The sequence below is a fragment of the Triturus cristatus genome, chromosome 2_2 (genome assembly GCF_964204655.1).
Source record: "Triturus cristatus chromosome 2_2, aTriCri1.1, whole genome shotgun sequence".
Taxonomy (NCBI): Eukaryota; Metazoa; Chordata; class Amphibia; order Caudata; family Salamandridae; genus Triturus; species Triturus cristatus.
Window position 1 is genome coordinate 490,495,175 of NC_140582.1, and position 12,498 is coordinate 490,507,672.

A 12,498-nucleotide genomic window follows, 5' to 3' on the forward strand; every position below is an offset into this window, starting at 1 on the left:
GGGGGGGGGATTTTTATCCCTTTTCCTGGGCCCACCGTCCTTATCGGCCTTTGACACAGCCAGTGGATGAAGGGAACTACTGGGAGTGGTCTGAGGACCCTCTCGTGGCTCAGTGTGAGGATGACCCAGACTGGGATGACAATGTGGAGGATCCTAATGATTTAGATGTGTCTCCACACCCTGGCACACTGTCCCCTTCTTCCGTGGCTACAGAGGAGGTTGGTACATTTTCAGTGTTATTGCATAGGGCAGCTGAGGCTCTTAACCTCGAACTCCCTACGGTGCCCATCAGGACTAATCTCCTAACTGAAGTGCTTCAGCCGGCGGCCTCCATGGAGCTGCTGCTGCCCTTTAATGACGCACTTTCTGACGATCTTTTGGGCACCTGGTCCAAGTCCAACACAGGGGCTCCTGTGGATTGAAGTGTGGCACGACGCCATCGGCCGGCCCCGGGCGATGCCAGTTTCCTCACACAACACCCGATACCTGAGAGCCTGGTTGTCCAGGCCTCTGCGTCTCCAAGCGCATTCCCTTCTGCGCCTCCGGATATGGAATCCAAGAAGCTGGAGCAGTTTGGGAAAAAGATTTTCTCATCTGCCAGCTCAGGGCTGCGGTCAGTGAACACGGCATGCCTTTTGGGCCGTTATTCACACTCTGTGTGGGACACAGTGGCTCAGGTACTGCCTCAGTGTCCAGTGGAGGCCATGGCGGAGCTCTCCCAAGCTATTACCGTGGGGAGAGGCGCTGCGAAATTCACTATCCGTTGTGGCCTTGACACCGCCGACTCACACACCAGGGCGATTTCCACAACTGTGAGGCTCCGCCGTTATGCCTGGCTCAGAACGACTGGCTTCTCGGGGGATGTCCAGAACACTTTGTTGGACATGCCCTTTGATGGCATGCGCCTCTTTGGTGACAAAGCGGATAGCACGTTGGAACGCTTTAAGGACTTCCGGACAACGACCCAGTCCTTGGGCCTTTCCACCACGCGCACTCCCTTGGGGTCTGCTTTTCGCTCCTTTCGTGGTCAAGGACGGAACGCCCAAACACGTTCATTTCAAAGCCGCAAGCCTGCGCAGCAGCAGTCTCAGCGCAGCTGCGGATGTGGGACCCGTAGAGGTGGGTCACAGGGCCAGCGGGTGGGTCAGTCCACCACTGCCACCACTGTGTCCAAACCTTCCTAGTCCGTTTTTTCAGGCACACTAAACGCCAGTGGGCGTCAGGATTCACCATCACCTCCCCCACTGGCGCACCATCTCTTCGGACAGGTGGGTTTTACAGATAGTCCAAAGGGGCTACTCCCTCCCCTTCCAGACTACCCATCCAGCCATGCCACCTCTGTACCACCGCATGTCGGGGGATTACTTGGCACTTCTCCAGCAGGAAGTTGCCGCCCTCTTGGTCAAGAGGGCCATCGAGCGCGGTCCCGACGCCAGAAGTAGGTTGTGGTTGTTATTCCCACTACTTCTTCATTCCAAAAAATGACAAGGGCCTGCGTCCTATTTTAGACCCTCCGGAACGTCAATCGCTTGCTCCGGAAGGAGAAATTAAAGATGCTCACACTTGCTCAGGTCTTGTCTGCCCTAGACCCGCAAGACTGGATGGTAGCGTTAGACTTGCAGGATGCTTATTTTCATGTCCCCATCCTGCCGCCCACCAGCGTTACCTGCGGTTCACGGTAGGCCACGAGCACTTTCACCGTGGTCCCTTTCGGCCTTACCAGCGCCCCTCAGTTGTTCACGAAAGTGATGGCGGTGGTCGCAGCTCATCTGCGCAGATCAGGGGTTTCAGTCTTCCCCTATCTCGACGACTGGCTGTTGAAGGCTGGCTCGCCCCAGGCAGTCGTCTCCCACCTCCAGACTACGGCCGGCCTCCTGCATTTGCTGGGGTTCTCCATCAACGTGCCAAAGTCGCATCTGATTTCCTCTCAGAAGCTCTTCTTCATCGGAGCGGTTCTGGGCACGGTGCAATTTTGGGTTTATCCTCCCGAACAGCGAGTCAGGGACATTCGGGCTATGATTCCGATCTTTCAGCCCTTGTCCTGGGTTTCGGTCAAGAAGACACTGAGGCTGCTGGACCTCATGGCCTCCTGCATCCTGCTGATCAATCATGCCAGATGGCATATGCGGGCTCTACAGTGGGGAAACCTGTCCGACTACGTCCAGATATCGTAGGGCACTGCACAAGACTTGCAGTGGTGGCTCATGGACCAGCGTTGGGTCAGTGGCAGATCCTTCTACCTTCCCCAACTGGAGCACACAGTGGTGACGGGTGCGTCCCTCCTGGGATAGGGCAGCCACATGAGAGAGGCGGAGATCAGAGGACTCTGGTCTGCGGTGGAGTCCAAGCTCCATGTCAATCTTTTAGAGCTCAGGGCGATCCTACTTGCACTGAAAGCATTCCTTCCCTCTGTCAAGGGGAGAGTAGTGCAGGTGTTCAGACAACACCACCGCCATGTGGTACTGCAACAAGCAAGGCGGGGTGGGGTCGTGGACCCTCTGTCAGGAGGCTCTACGCCTCTGGATGTGGCTGGAACGCCAGGGCATTATCCTGGTTGTTCAACACTTGGCAGATTCTGCTCTTTCAGCCTTTCTCAGGCTGCCTGATCAGCCCTCTCTTTTCAAGTCCCCGGTTGTCAATAGATTTCTCAAAGGCATTACTCACCTTTTCCCTCCTATTCCTTTTGTGATGCCTCAGTGGGACTTGAACCTGGTTCTCACATACTAAATGTGCGCTCCCTTTGAGCCTCTTCATAACTGTCCTTTGCGGTGGCCATCACCTCCGCTAGGCGTGTGAGTGAGCTCCAGGCTCTTTCCTGTAAGCCTCCTTTCCTGGCGGTTCATCCGGACAAGGTTGTGCTTCGACCACGTCCCTCCTTTCTACTGAAAGTGGTCACTGCCTTTCATCTTGGGCAAACTGTCATTCTGCCCACTTTCTTTCCACCTCCGCACCCTTCCAGAGAGGAAGAGAGGCTCCACTGTCTGGATCCAAAACGTGCGCTTTCATTCTACCTCAACCGCACACAACAGTTCCGGGTGGATGACCAGCTCTTTGTTGGCTACGTGGGCGCCAAGAAAGGCTGGACTGTACACAAGAGAACTATCTCCCGCTGGGTTGTCTTGTGTATTCAAGCCTGTTTTTTTTTTTTGTAACATATTTTTATTGACATTTTCAGATTTAATATACCATACATCATTCACATCTTTCCAGTAAGTATGGCATAAAGTACAGTATGCGGTATTACACACCAACTGTAAATCCTGATTGTGTATTCAAGCCTGTTATTCTTAGGCTAAAAAGGAACCTCCGGTAGGGTTGCGCTCCCATTCGACTAGGGCGACAGTGCTTCTACAGATTTGGGACGCGGTGTCCCACTTCAAGACATCTGTCAGGCGGCCACATGGGCCTCGCTGCACACTTTTACTAGGCACTATTGCCTTGACAGTCATGTCCAGAGAAACTGCTTCTTTGGCCGTTCAGTTCTCTGTGACTTTCTGGTGTAATTTTCGTTCGCAGACCCACCACCGGGGTTGATATTGCTTGGGTATCTAATTCTAAGGTAAGGAATCTATCACTAACATGTTTCTTTCAGATGCTCAAGTTACTCACTTGTGGAACTATATATCTGTAAGAGACAGTTAGTGATAGATTCCATACCGCCCGCCCATCCTCCCCGTTCTGCGAACTAATTTCTAGGGTTAAGATAATTCCTTTCAGGGACCTAGTTTCAAATGCACCAGTAGCCGGTCTCAGGCATGGCTCTGCGTTCCTGGCACGGAAAGTCGTGTACAGAACTGACATCAGCGCGCATGGGCGCCTCTTAAGTAGCTGCAGCAACGTCATCTCGACGACGACGACGCCAGCACCATGCGCGGGGCCGTGAGACGACGCCTACTGACGCGCAGGGGTACCGCTGCCGAAAACTTTCCGGATCCAGTATGACGCCTGGGGATATTCGAAGGTAAGGAATCTATCACAAACTAATTTCTCTTACAGATATAGCGTTACACAAGTAACTTGGACATTATATGCAACAAAGCCATCGTTGTTGCTTATGTATCGTATGCAACTAACAGCCATTGACAAAGCCAATAGTCCAGGCTTGTTGTAGGTAATCTTACTTATTGTTTTATATATCTAGATTCAACCACAGAAGCAGCAAAATGCCAGTCAGGTGGCACACTATGCTAAGCACAGATTTTTAGTTTAGGCGCTTTAAGCCAGGCCCTTATTTGTATCGACCACGCCCCTTTGAGAGACCCCTGCCAAGAATTCTAGTTCATGTAAAAAGCACGCTAACGTTTAGATTGTAGAATTGGACAATCACCGTCAAACGGCAGAAGGACCAACACAGCCTTATTATTGATGGCCAAATGTGCACTATGTAAATGCCAGATGATAATAGCAAAAGAATATAATATACAGTGTCATGCAAAGCATTTGTACCGAGGTTCTGAATTTAGAGCAGACCATCCTCTGCTGACTTGTGAATGTGAAGATTACCAAAAATTTCAAAATTAGCAAAGCCTGTGTCCTCCACTCAAAAGTCTGTGCCAGTGCAAGTGACTAGCATATTAAGCAATAGGATTGTGTATGTCTTTCTATCGTGGATCATTGTAAATTCAAATGTCTCACAAAATGAATGACTTGTTTATTTTGTTTTTTAAGGAATATTAATGTACTTTAAGCACAAACACATTATTAGCTATTGTAACGCTTGTGTAACTTTCCCGTCCGCTTTTCTTTAGCCAAATGCAGATTGCCTGGATGACATCCCTCCAGATTTCGAGGCTTCCATAGGGGGACCTCCAACCAATCAGATCACAGGAGCCAGTGATGTAACAGTGAATGAAAGCTCTGTGGCTCTGGATCCTGGTGTTCGTACTGTGGGGGTGCTACAGGTCATCCCAGATGCAGAGCTCCTCCCCCAGGTCGGGGAGGTAAACTTCACTACAAGCAGTAAGTATCTTCTGCATGGATTCATGTATGTGACAAATATCAAATTAGTCAGGCTTCCCGTAGTATGACTTTTAGAAATTGGAATCCATTTTGTGTTACAATTGACAAGGCAGTTTGCTCCCTTACTTTTCTGGGCTATGGATGCACGATCAAGACCATCCGCACTTCTGCTTTTTAATGCATTGTGTAATATTAGATGGTGCATTGCGTAATATTGGATACTAGGAACCCTTTGGAAACGTCAAGTGTGCCATTCCTTTGTGATTATCCTGCATGTCTGGCTCTCTGGTCCCTTGTACCCCTCTTCTGGATCCAAGATTAGTGGCACTCTGCAGTTATCTCTGTACCGCTTGTTGCATCTTCTGTGCCACCCTTTGAGAATTGCCCTCTCCAGTACTGTGCTGTGCCCTGCTATGCTCAGATTGGATGTGCCCTGGTCACAGTTTGACGGACATTCCTCATGTTTGGACAGCCCATAGTATTTTGGAGTTTGGTATGCAAACATCACCTGTCATTGAAAAGTCACACATACATGCTTAAAGAGAACGCCATATGTTTCTTTATTTTCGAGAAATATATCTTAGAATATTCTCCTAATAGGAGTTTAATGTGGGCAGTCTGGACCACCCGTAGAAGAAATGCCATTCAAATCTGCTGGGTTAAGAGAAGAACTTTACTTCTTTGAAATCCTAAGGAAATTAGTATCCGGATATCTTGGAGTACTTTGTGACTAAGGCATCTAAATGCTCGACGTGTTTGAGGTGGTATTGTTATCATAGGATGCATGTTAGTTGTGGACCCACAGTTGTATTTAGAGATCTTTTCACATTGGGCTGTCAATAACGAAGAAATGTTATACTTTTTATATTAATCATTTATTGATTCCTCTTGCCCGTCAAAGTGTCCATATCTGGCTCCTCAATCACTGTGCGCTTTAGGGGGAATGATTTAGATTTAATTAAAATGTGCATCACTGTGTCTGAATCAGGTTCAGTGTAACTACAGAATCACTAACTGTAAACCATCGTGGGTGGGATAGACTGTGTGTTGTCAGGTAAGAAATCTACTTCAAATTGTGTGATTTAAAATAATTCTCTTTTAAGAGGAGAATGACACTTGCAAGTCTTTCAGCTTTCTGAGGCCCGTGTCTTTTACATTGAACATGCTGCACTTCTCCAAATTTCCTTCTCCTCCTATATTTAACTTATTGTGCTCTAGGTCTGGTTAAAGTATTTCATGCTTGACCTCTATGCATGAAAAATGAACATGGCATGAGCCATACGTGCACACCCCGGACAATAATACGTTCAGTATTACCATAAGCTCCAATTTAAGAAAGAGTTGAAAATGAACCTCTTTAAAGAACCCATACATCACATTAGATTAACTATTCACAACCCAGATTTCTCTCCTATTACTCGTAGACCTTTTGCTTGTCTTAGTGCTGTTTTTTAATAGGTTCGTGCTTTCGAAATACCATATACACACATACATACCATTTGATGGCTGCAGCAGTGGTAATTGATAGTATGGTACCCATTGCATCTGCATGATAGATATATATATATATTATGCACACGTTTGCATCCGTCCCTTTTGTGTTGCCCCCTTGCATTCTGGTTCTGGAAGATGATTGAGGGGATAATCAAGAGTTTTAGAAAGGCCCCTGCATAATACGTTGTGTTGGTGTTATTCCTAATGCCTACTGTGCATTATTTATCTGCCAGGATCCGGTTTCCAGCGATAGTCAGTTACTTCATTTAAATTCAAGAGATAGTTCAGCGTAAAGAAATGCCCTATCAAAAGGAAAAACCTTCTAACACTATAAATTGGCCATGCTTCAGCAGCGAACATTTTATCGTCAGTAGCTGATTTCTTTTTTGCTACTGTTGGCCAACCTGTTCCCATGTAAATTGGGTAGCTGTACAAAAACCATTGCAATATATTTAGAAATGAGCAGATATTTAGAGCAGTGTTGGCAGGGACTTCCAGGAATGAAATGTATCTTATCGTCCATAGGTTTATGTTTTTGTTAATGACTTGAGATGTTTTTGCTGTTGGTGGGAGGCAGATCAGCTGCTGGTCACTTGGATTAAAATGACAGCCATGAATGTTCCCTTTGTGCAAGGCAGATTTAGCCAACACATTCCCTTTAAATCACAGAAAGTGACAGCTGTCACTTAGACAGGAAATACTTCTCGAATGGCAACGTTAACCGAAGAGGGATTCATCACCATACACACCGGTTTAGATGAGATATTAAGATACGCGTGAGCAACGATTTCACTGGCTGACTGGCCTAGGTGCCATGGGGAGGTTAAACTCAAACACCTGAGCTCTCATTGCACCTGGGCTCAGCTATTAATAGATACAAATCAGCCAAATCTCCCTAAGTTGCATCTCCAGGCCATCACTTGTGAGCCTGGCCGAGCTAAAGGTTTGAATTCAGCAGAAGACGTGCTGAACAATGACTTATATGTACTTCGGATTCTGCAAACAGCAATGCCATTTTAGAAGCTGCTTGTTGGGAAATGAAGCTGCAGTATTCTAGGAGGGGGGAAGGGCCTATAGTAATGCAGAGAAAAATCTAAACGGCACAGCTATTAAAGTCAACAGTCGAGGGGCGTAGCTGCCAGTGGTACAGCCATTGCAATGCACTTGGCCCCAGAGGTGTGAGGGGGCCAACTACAGCAGCGCCTTGAGCACCGAGACGGCACCCAAATAACCATGCTGGAGTTCCAAAAGTGAACGAGCACTAAAGAAGACTAAACATTTTGTTTTCGCTTACAGCAAAGTATGAGGATTTTTTTAAATGAATTATTTGGCAACTATGCTAATGTGAAAGGAAGGGCTGTATGATGTCCATTTCTTCTAGCACAACAGCATTAAAATACCTGAAATGATTATTACAAATATTTAAAAATAAACCTTTAGGAAAGCACAAATGGAACGTTTTTTTCTGACTTCGAAGTGTATTGGAAACAGTTGTTAAGAGAATAAAAAAAAATCAAGACACCGTACTTTGTGATGTACAAATGACAAATATTTGCTGAAACCCAATTTCCACACATTGTGTGCTGCATAGTTTTATCAGTAAAACTCCATGTTTTGTGCACATTTCTCAGTCATTTCAATGGAAAATGTGCTGTCTGCTACTGAATCAAAGAGAGCAATGAGTAGATAAGATATAGTCTCTATGAACCTGGCCAGAATCTGCATTTGTGGCTCCCTGTCCTATACATTGAGGTTTTTCTATTAAATTATGATGTTATTGGAGCACCTGCAGTATTTTAAAGCCATGAAAGAGGTAGGCTTTATTAAACTACAAGTTTGATCAGAGAAGTTGTTTACTGCCACCTTAATGTAAGTGTGAAGAGACCTGTTTGTATCAAAGTAGGCATTGAGAATTTTTGGTCTTAGTGGAAGGTTATTATAACGATCAACTAAAAATAAAGGACAGGAGATATGGTGCCATAAAGATCTACATGTTATACCAAATATAATTATCATGCTCATGTTGCCCTTTAGTTGACAAAAGTTGTCTTGTATCCAAGAATGAAAAGAGCTGCTGAAATGGGAGACCACTGAGGGACTTTGTGCAAAAAAAGAGAGAAGCTACTGTCATTTGTTGGGTCATCTCTAGGCGGTATGAAGAAAACCAAGTGATTCTAGAAGGAGCTTCCCTGGACACTGTGACCCGTTTGTCCAACAGAAGTTTGTGGTCCACAGTCTTAAAAGGAGCACAGAGTTCCAGCAAGATTTAACATCACAACTTGGTTGTGGTCTACCATAGTGAGGACTTAGCCCAAAAGTGCATTATTGCTTTTCTATTCAGAGTGCTCTCAGGTAGCCTGGTGATCAGTTCTTTGGCACATAGTCTGTTGCATAGGACCTGCTCTACAAAGGGTTGAAATAATGAGGTATGGTTGAATTTTGGGCTGAAGACTGAACTGCTATCTGACTGTGACTTCTTATCCTTATTAACTTTAGAAAACAGTGAGAGGCGATGTAAAAACAAAATAGCCTAGTAACTTACCACTGAAGTTGAGAAATGGGCTAAAGCGATCTGGTCATTGAGTGATCACCGGACATTGGGCTGGAAAGCACCAAGTAGAGGAGAATAAACCCAGCATAGGAGGAAGTGGCTTCATATTGGCACCAGACACCCATGTTTGTAGCAACTCAGCACAAAACTTCTCTAGTGTAGATAGTTGGCCAAATAAGATATTGAGATACATTTTTGGGTTGTTATTGTGCTGAGCGCAGGGCAGTTAATGTTGGCAAGCAAGATTTTTAAAGAATATATACCTCTCAGGGAACATCACCAGTAATGGGCTAAAGTGGAACTAATAAACTTAGTTTGCAAAAAATGTCTCCCCGAGAGAAAGGAGGGGAACTATTTTAGTGGTCTCTGTCGTTGAACCCCATCAAGCAGATATGGTATTAATGAGGGTCTTATGGTGTATGATGTTAAATGACAGAAACAGCTGCCATTATGATGATGTTTTAAACTGTGTGATGTTGAAAAGAAGGGGTGTACAGTTTAACTAGTCCAGAGTCAAAATTGCAGGCATGACTCATTGCAGAGTGTTGGCCTCGAAATGGGTGAATGTTGTCACATGGTAGAATGAGTTGTTGGAAGTTAGAGCTTGAATGTATGGTTGGATGGTCAGCTATCTCGTGTTCTTTTCATCGTTTTATGTAAAAACGTTTGTTAACTTCAGACTAAATAGTTCCCCTAAATTGTAAATTCTTCTTTCCAGGATCATCTGGTAAGGTGTCATACTAATGTTCCTCTATAGAGCTCATTAATACCCTGCAACAGCATAGACAAGAGATTGACTCTAAACTTGAAGAATGACCACATATAGGAAATTGATGTTTTCAGCAGGTTTTCTAAACCAGCGAGTCTTGTTGGTTGGCAGTGATTGTAAGATTGTCTTTTCTTAAGCTCATTGCTCACAGATTCATAGTTTGTCCAGTCCGAGAGGGAACTCTGTCAGAAACAAAACCATTTGCTATTGCAATTTTTGTTTGCAGTTTTATATAGCACAAACTTGACCGGAAGGCATTGGATCACTTTACATGAGCACCAGTTACATTACAAAAGGACACATTTAGTTTTATAGGCGCAGGGCAATTAAGTGATTTGCCCAGAATCACAGAATGTTGATTCAATGCCAAGACTCAAACCCGGTTCCCCAGTTCCAAAGTTGGTAGCTCTAGTTGTTACGCCACATCCTCGCCTTCGCTCCGAACTTGATATTGGAACCCAACTACATGTGTTTCAGGAAATCTTTGAAAACCGAACTATTGGTTTTTTTTTTAACTAAACTTATAACGGAACACGGGTTGCAATCGTAAAATTTCAGATATGGTTATTAGTCTGTCCATCTGAATCCTGACTTCTTTTTTTTTTTTTTTTTTTTTTTTTTTTAAGTTTTGAAAACCTTTATTTGAAACAGTACGGTACACAGCAAAGAGCCTACAACCCAGCGGGCCGGCCGCGAAAAACACATTTGGATGCATATCTGATCACACAGCCCCATGCCGTCAACCCGGAGGTACGGCGGCGTTAAGGAGTGTACACGTATCGTGAGGTAGAGAAGAATGTTACTTGTCTCAGACTTAAGCAAACGATCACAAATTTGGTCAGGTTACCCAGGAGGCATAAAGTGCCGAAACTTCCAACTCCCCCCCCCCTCCCCCTCCCGAAACATCGGTCAGCACTGCGTTTTATGTGTGCCCTTAGCTAGCCAGCACCCTCCCCCCCCACTCCCAGCTCCCCGAGTCGCGGTAACACGGGTCTAAGCGTCTCCGGGGTCATCTTGCACAATGGAAGGAGGTTCGCAGATTCCCCCCCTAAAATCATTCCACTTGGACCACACCTCAACCCACTTGCGCGGGCACCCTCTAGCCACATATACTGTCTTTTCCTGCAGCATGCACCAGTCCATGTCGCTGGTCCAGTCTGAGAGTTTCGGTGATACAGTGCTGCCCCAGAGCCTGGCAATGTTCCTTTTTGCTACCATTTGCCCGAGCGTCACCCAGATCCTCCCTTTGGGCGGCAGGTCAGTTGGTTCCCATATGTTGAGGAGGCACCTCTTGGCTTCGGGGCGAATCTCCACCTCCCAGACCTCTTCCATCTCCCGCACCACCCTCCTCCAGTACCTCTGAACCTTGGGGCAGTCCCACAGCACGTGAAAAAAGGTTCCATCACCTCCGCACCCCCTCCTACATAGCGTCGTGTCAGCCCTACCCATCATATGTAATCTTGTGCAAGATATATAGACTCTGTGTAGGATCTTCAATTGGATGAGCCGCAATCTGGCCGATATCGCGACCTCACGTGGAGAAGCCAAAGCGTGCATCCATTCCTCGTCATCTATTTCCAGCCCTTCGGCGACCCACTTGTCTCTGAGGGGAAGGAGCAAGTCTGGGGGGTTGTTAACAAGTTTTTTGTAGGTGAGGGATATGGCATGTTCCGCGAGGAGTCCGTCAAGCAGTCTATCCTCGAGCGGGGAGGCTGGCGGCAACTTGACCTCCTGTGGGATGTTAGCCTGCAAGGAGTGGCGCACCTGCAAGTATCTGTAGTATTCGGCATCTGCCAGTTCGTAGGCTTCCTGCATTTGGGCGAATGAGCGGACCCCGGCAGGTCCCCACATGTCTTTGATTTGAGAGATGCCGATAAGATCCCAATTGCGGAATCCTTTGGTGCGGCGCAGATTTCCCAACGCTTCCGAGGCCCATAGTGGCGTGGCCATTGTGAGGACTCCGGACCATCCGAGCTTTTTCTGTGCGATGTGCCACAGCTGTACCGAATGCAGTGTCGGCCCGGTGAGTTTGCGCGCCCCCCGTCTAGAGTAGAGTGCTATTTCGTAGTTCCCTCCGGGCAGCAGCCATCTATCCATGCCATAAGCCGGGTCATTCCCGTATGTCCCTTGGTTGATTGCGGATAGGTGGGCCGCCCAGTAGTACTTGCGAATATCGGGGAGAGCGATTCCCCCATCGTACCACCCCAGTGTCAGTTTGGCCAGTGAGATTCGGGGCTGCCCGGCCCAGAGGAGGTCGCGCAGCGCAGCTTCGATTGCTAGGAAGTAGCTGTTTGGGACCAGGTGCGGGTAATTTTGAAGTGCGTATAGAAACCGCGGGAGCGAGAGCATCTTAAATAGGGCTGCCCTGCCCAACAATGACAGAGGCAGATGCTGCCAGGATTTCGCCTCCCGTTGAAGCCGAAGGAGCGGCGGCTTGAGATTGTTTTCGTAAAGCAGAGCCTTGTCAACAGTGATATACACTCCGAGATATTTAAACCCGTCCTCTGCCACCCGAATAGGGCAAGAATCAGGGAGCCTGGGAGGGTCCCCGCGGAGGACGTATAGATGCGATTTGGCCCAGTTGACCCGGAAGCCAGAATTGCGACCGAAACTGTCCAGTATATTCAGCGCCGCGATCAGTGACCCACGCGGCTTCGAGAGGTAGAGAAGTATGTCGTCGGCATATAAAGATATCTTATCCTCCCATCCCTCCGCCCATGTTATG

General features: G+C 46.9%; 1 protein-coding gene across 1 annotated transcript in view; it reads left to right on the forward strand.

Moving 5' to 3' along the window:
- Positions 1–12,498, forward strand: part of RNF150 (ring finger protein 150) — a 379,113-nt gene that overhangs the window by 306,382 nt on the left and 60,233 nt on the right. The window contains exon 6 of the mRNA XM_085641599.1: positions 4,749–4,959. Within this exon, the coding sequence (XP_085497725.1) occupies positions 4,749–4,959 (211 nt within the window). The remainder of the gene's footprint in view (positions 1–4,748; positions 4,960–12,498) is intronic.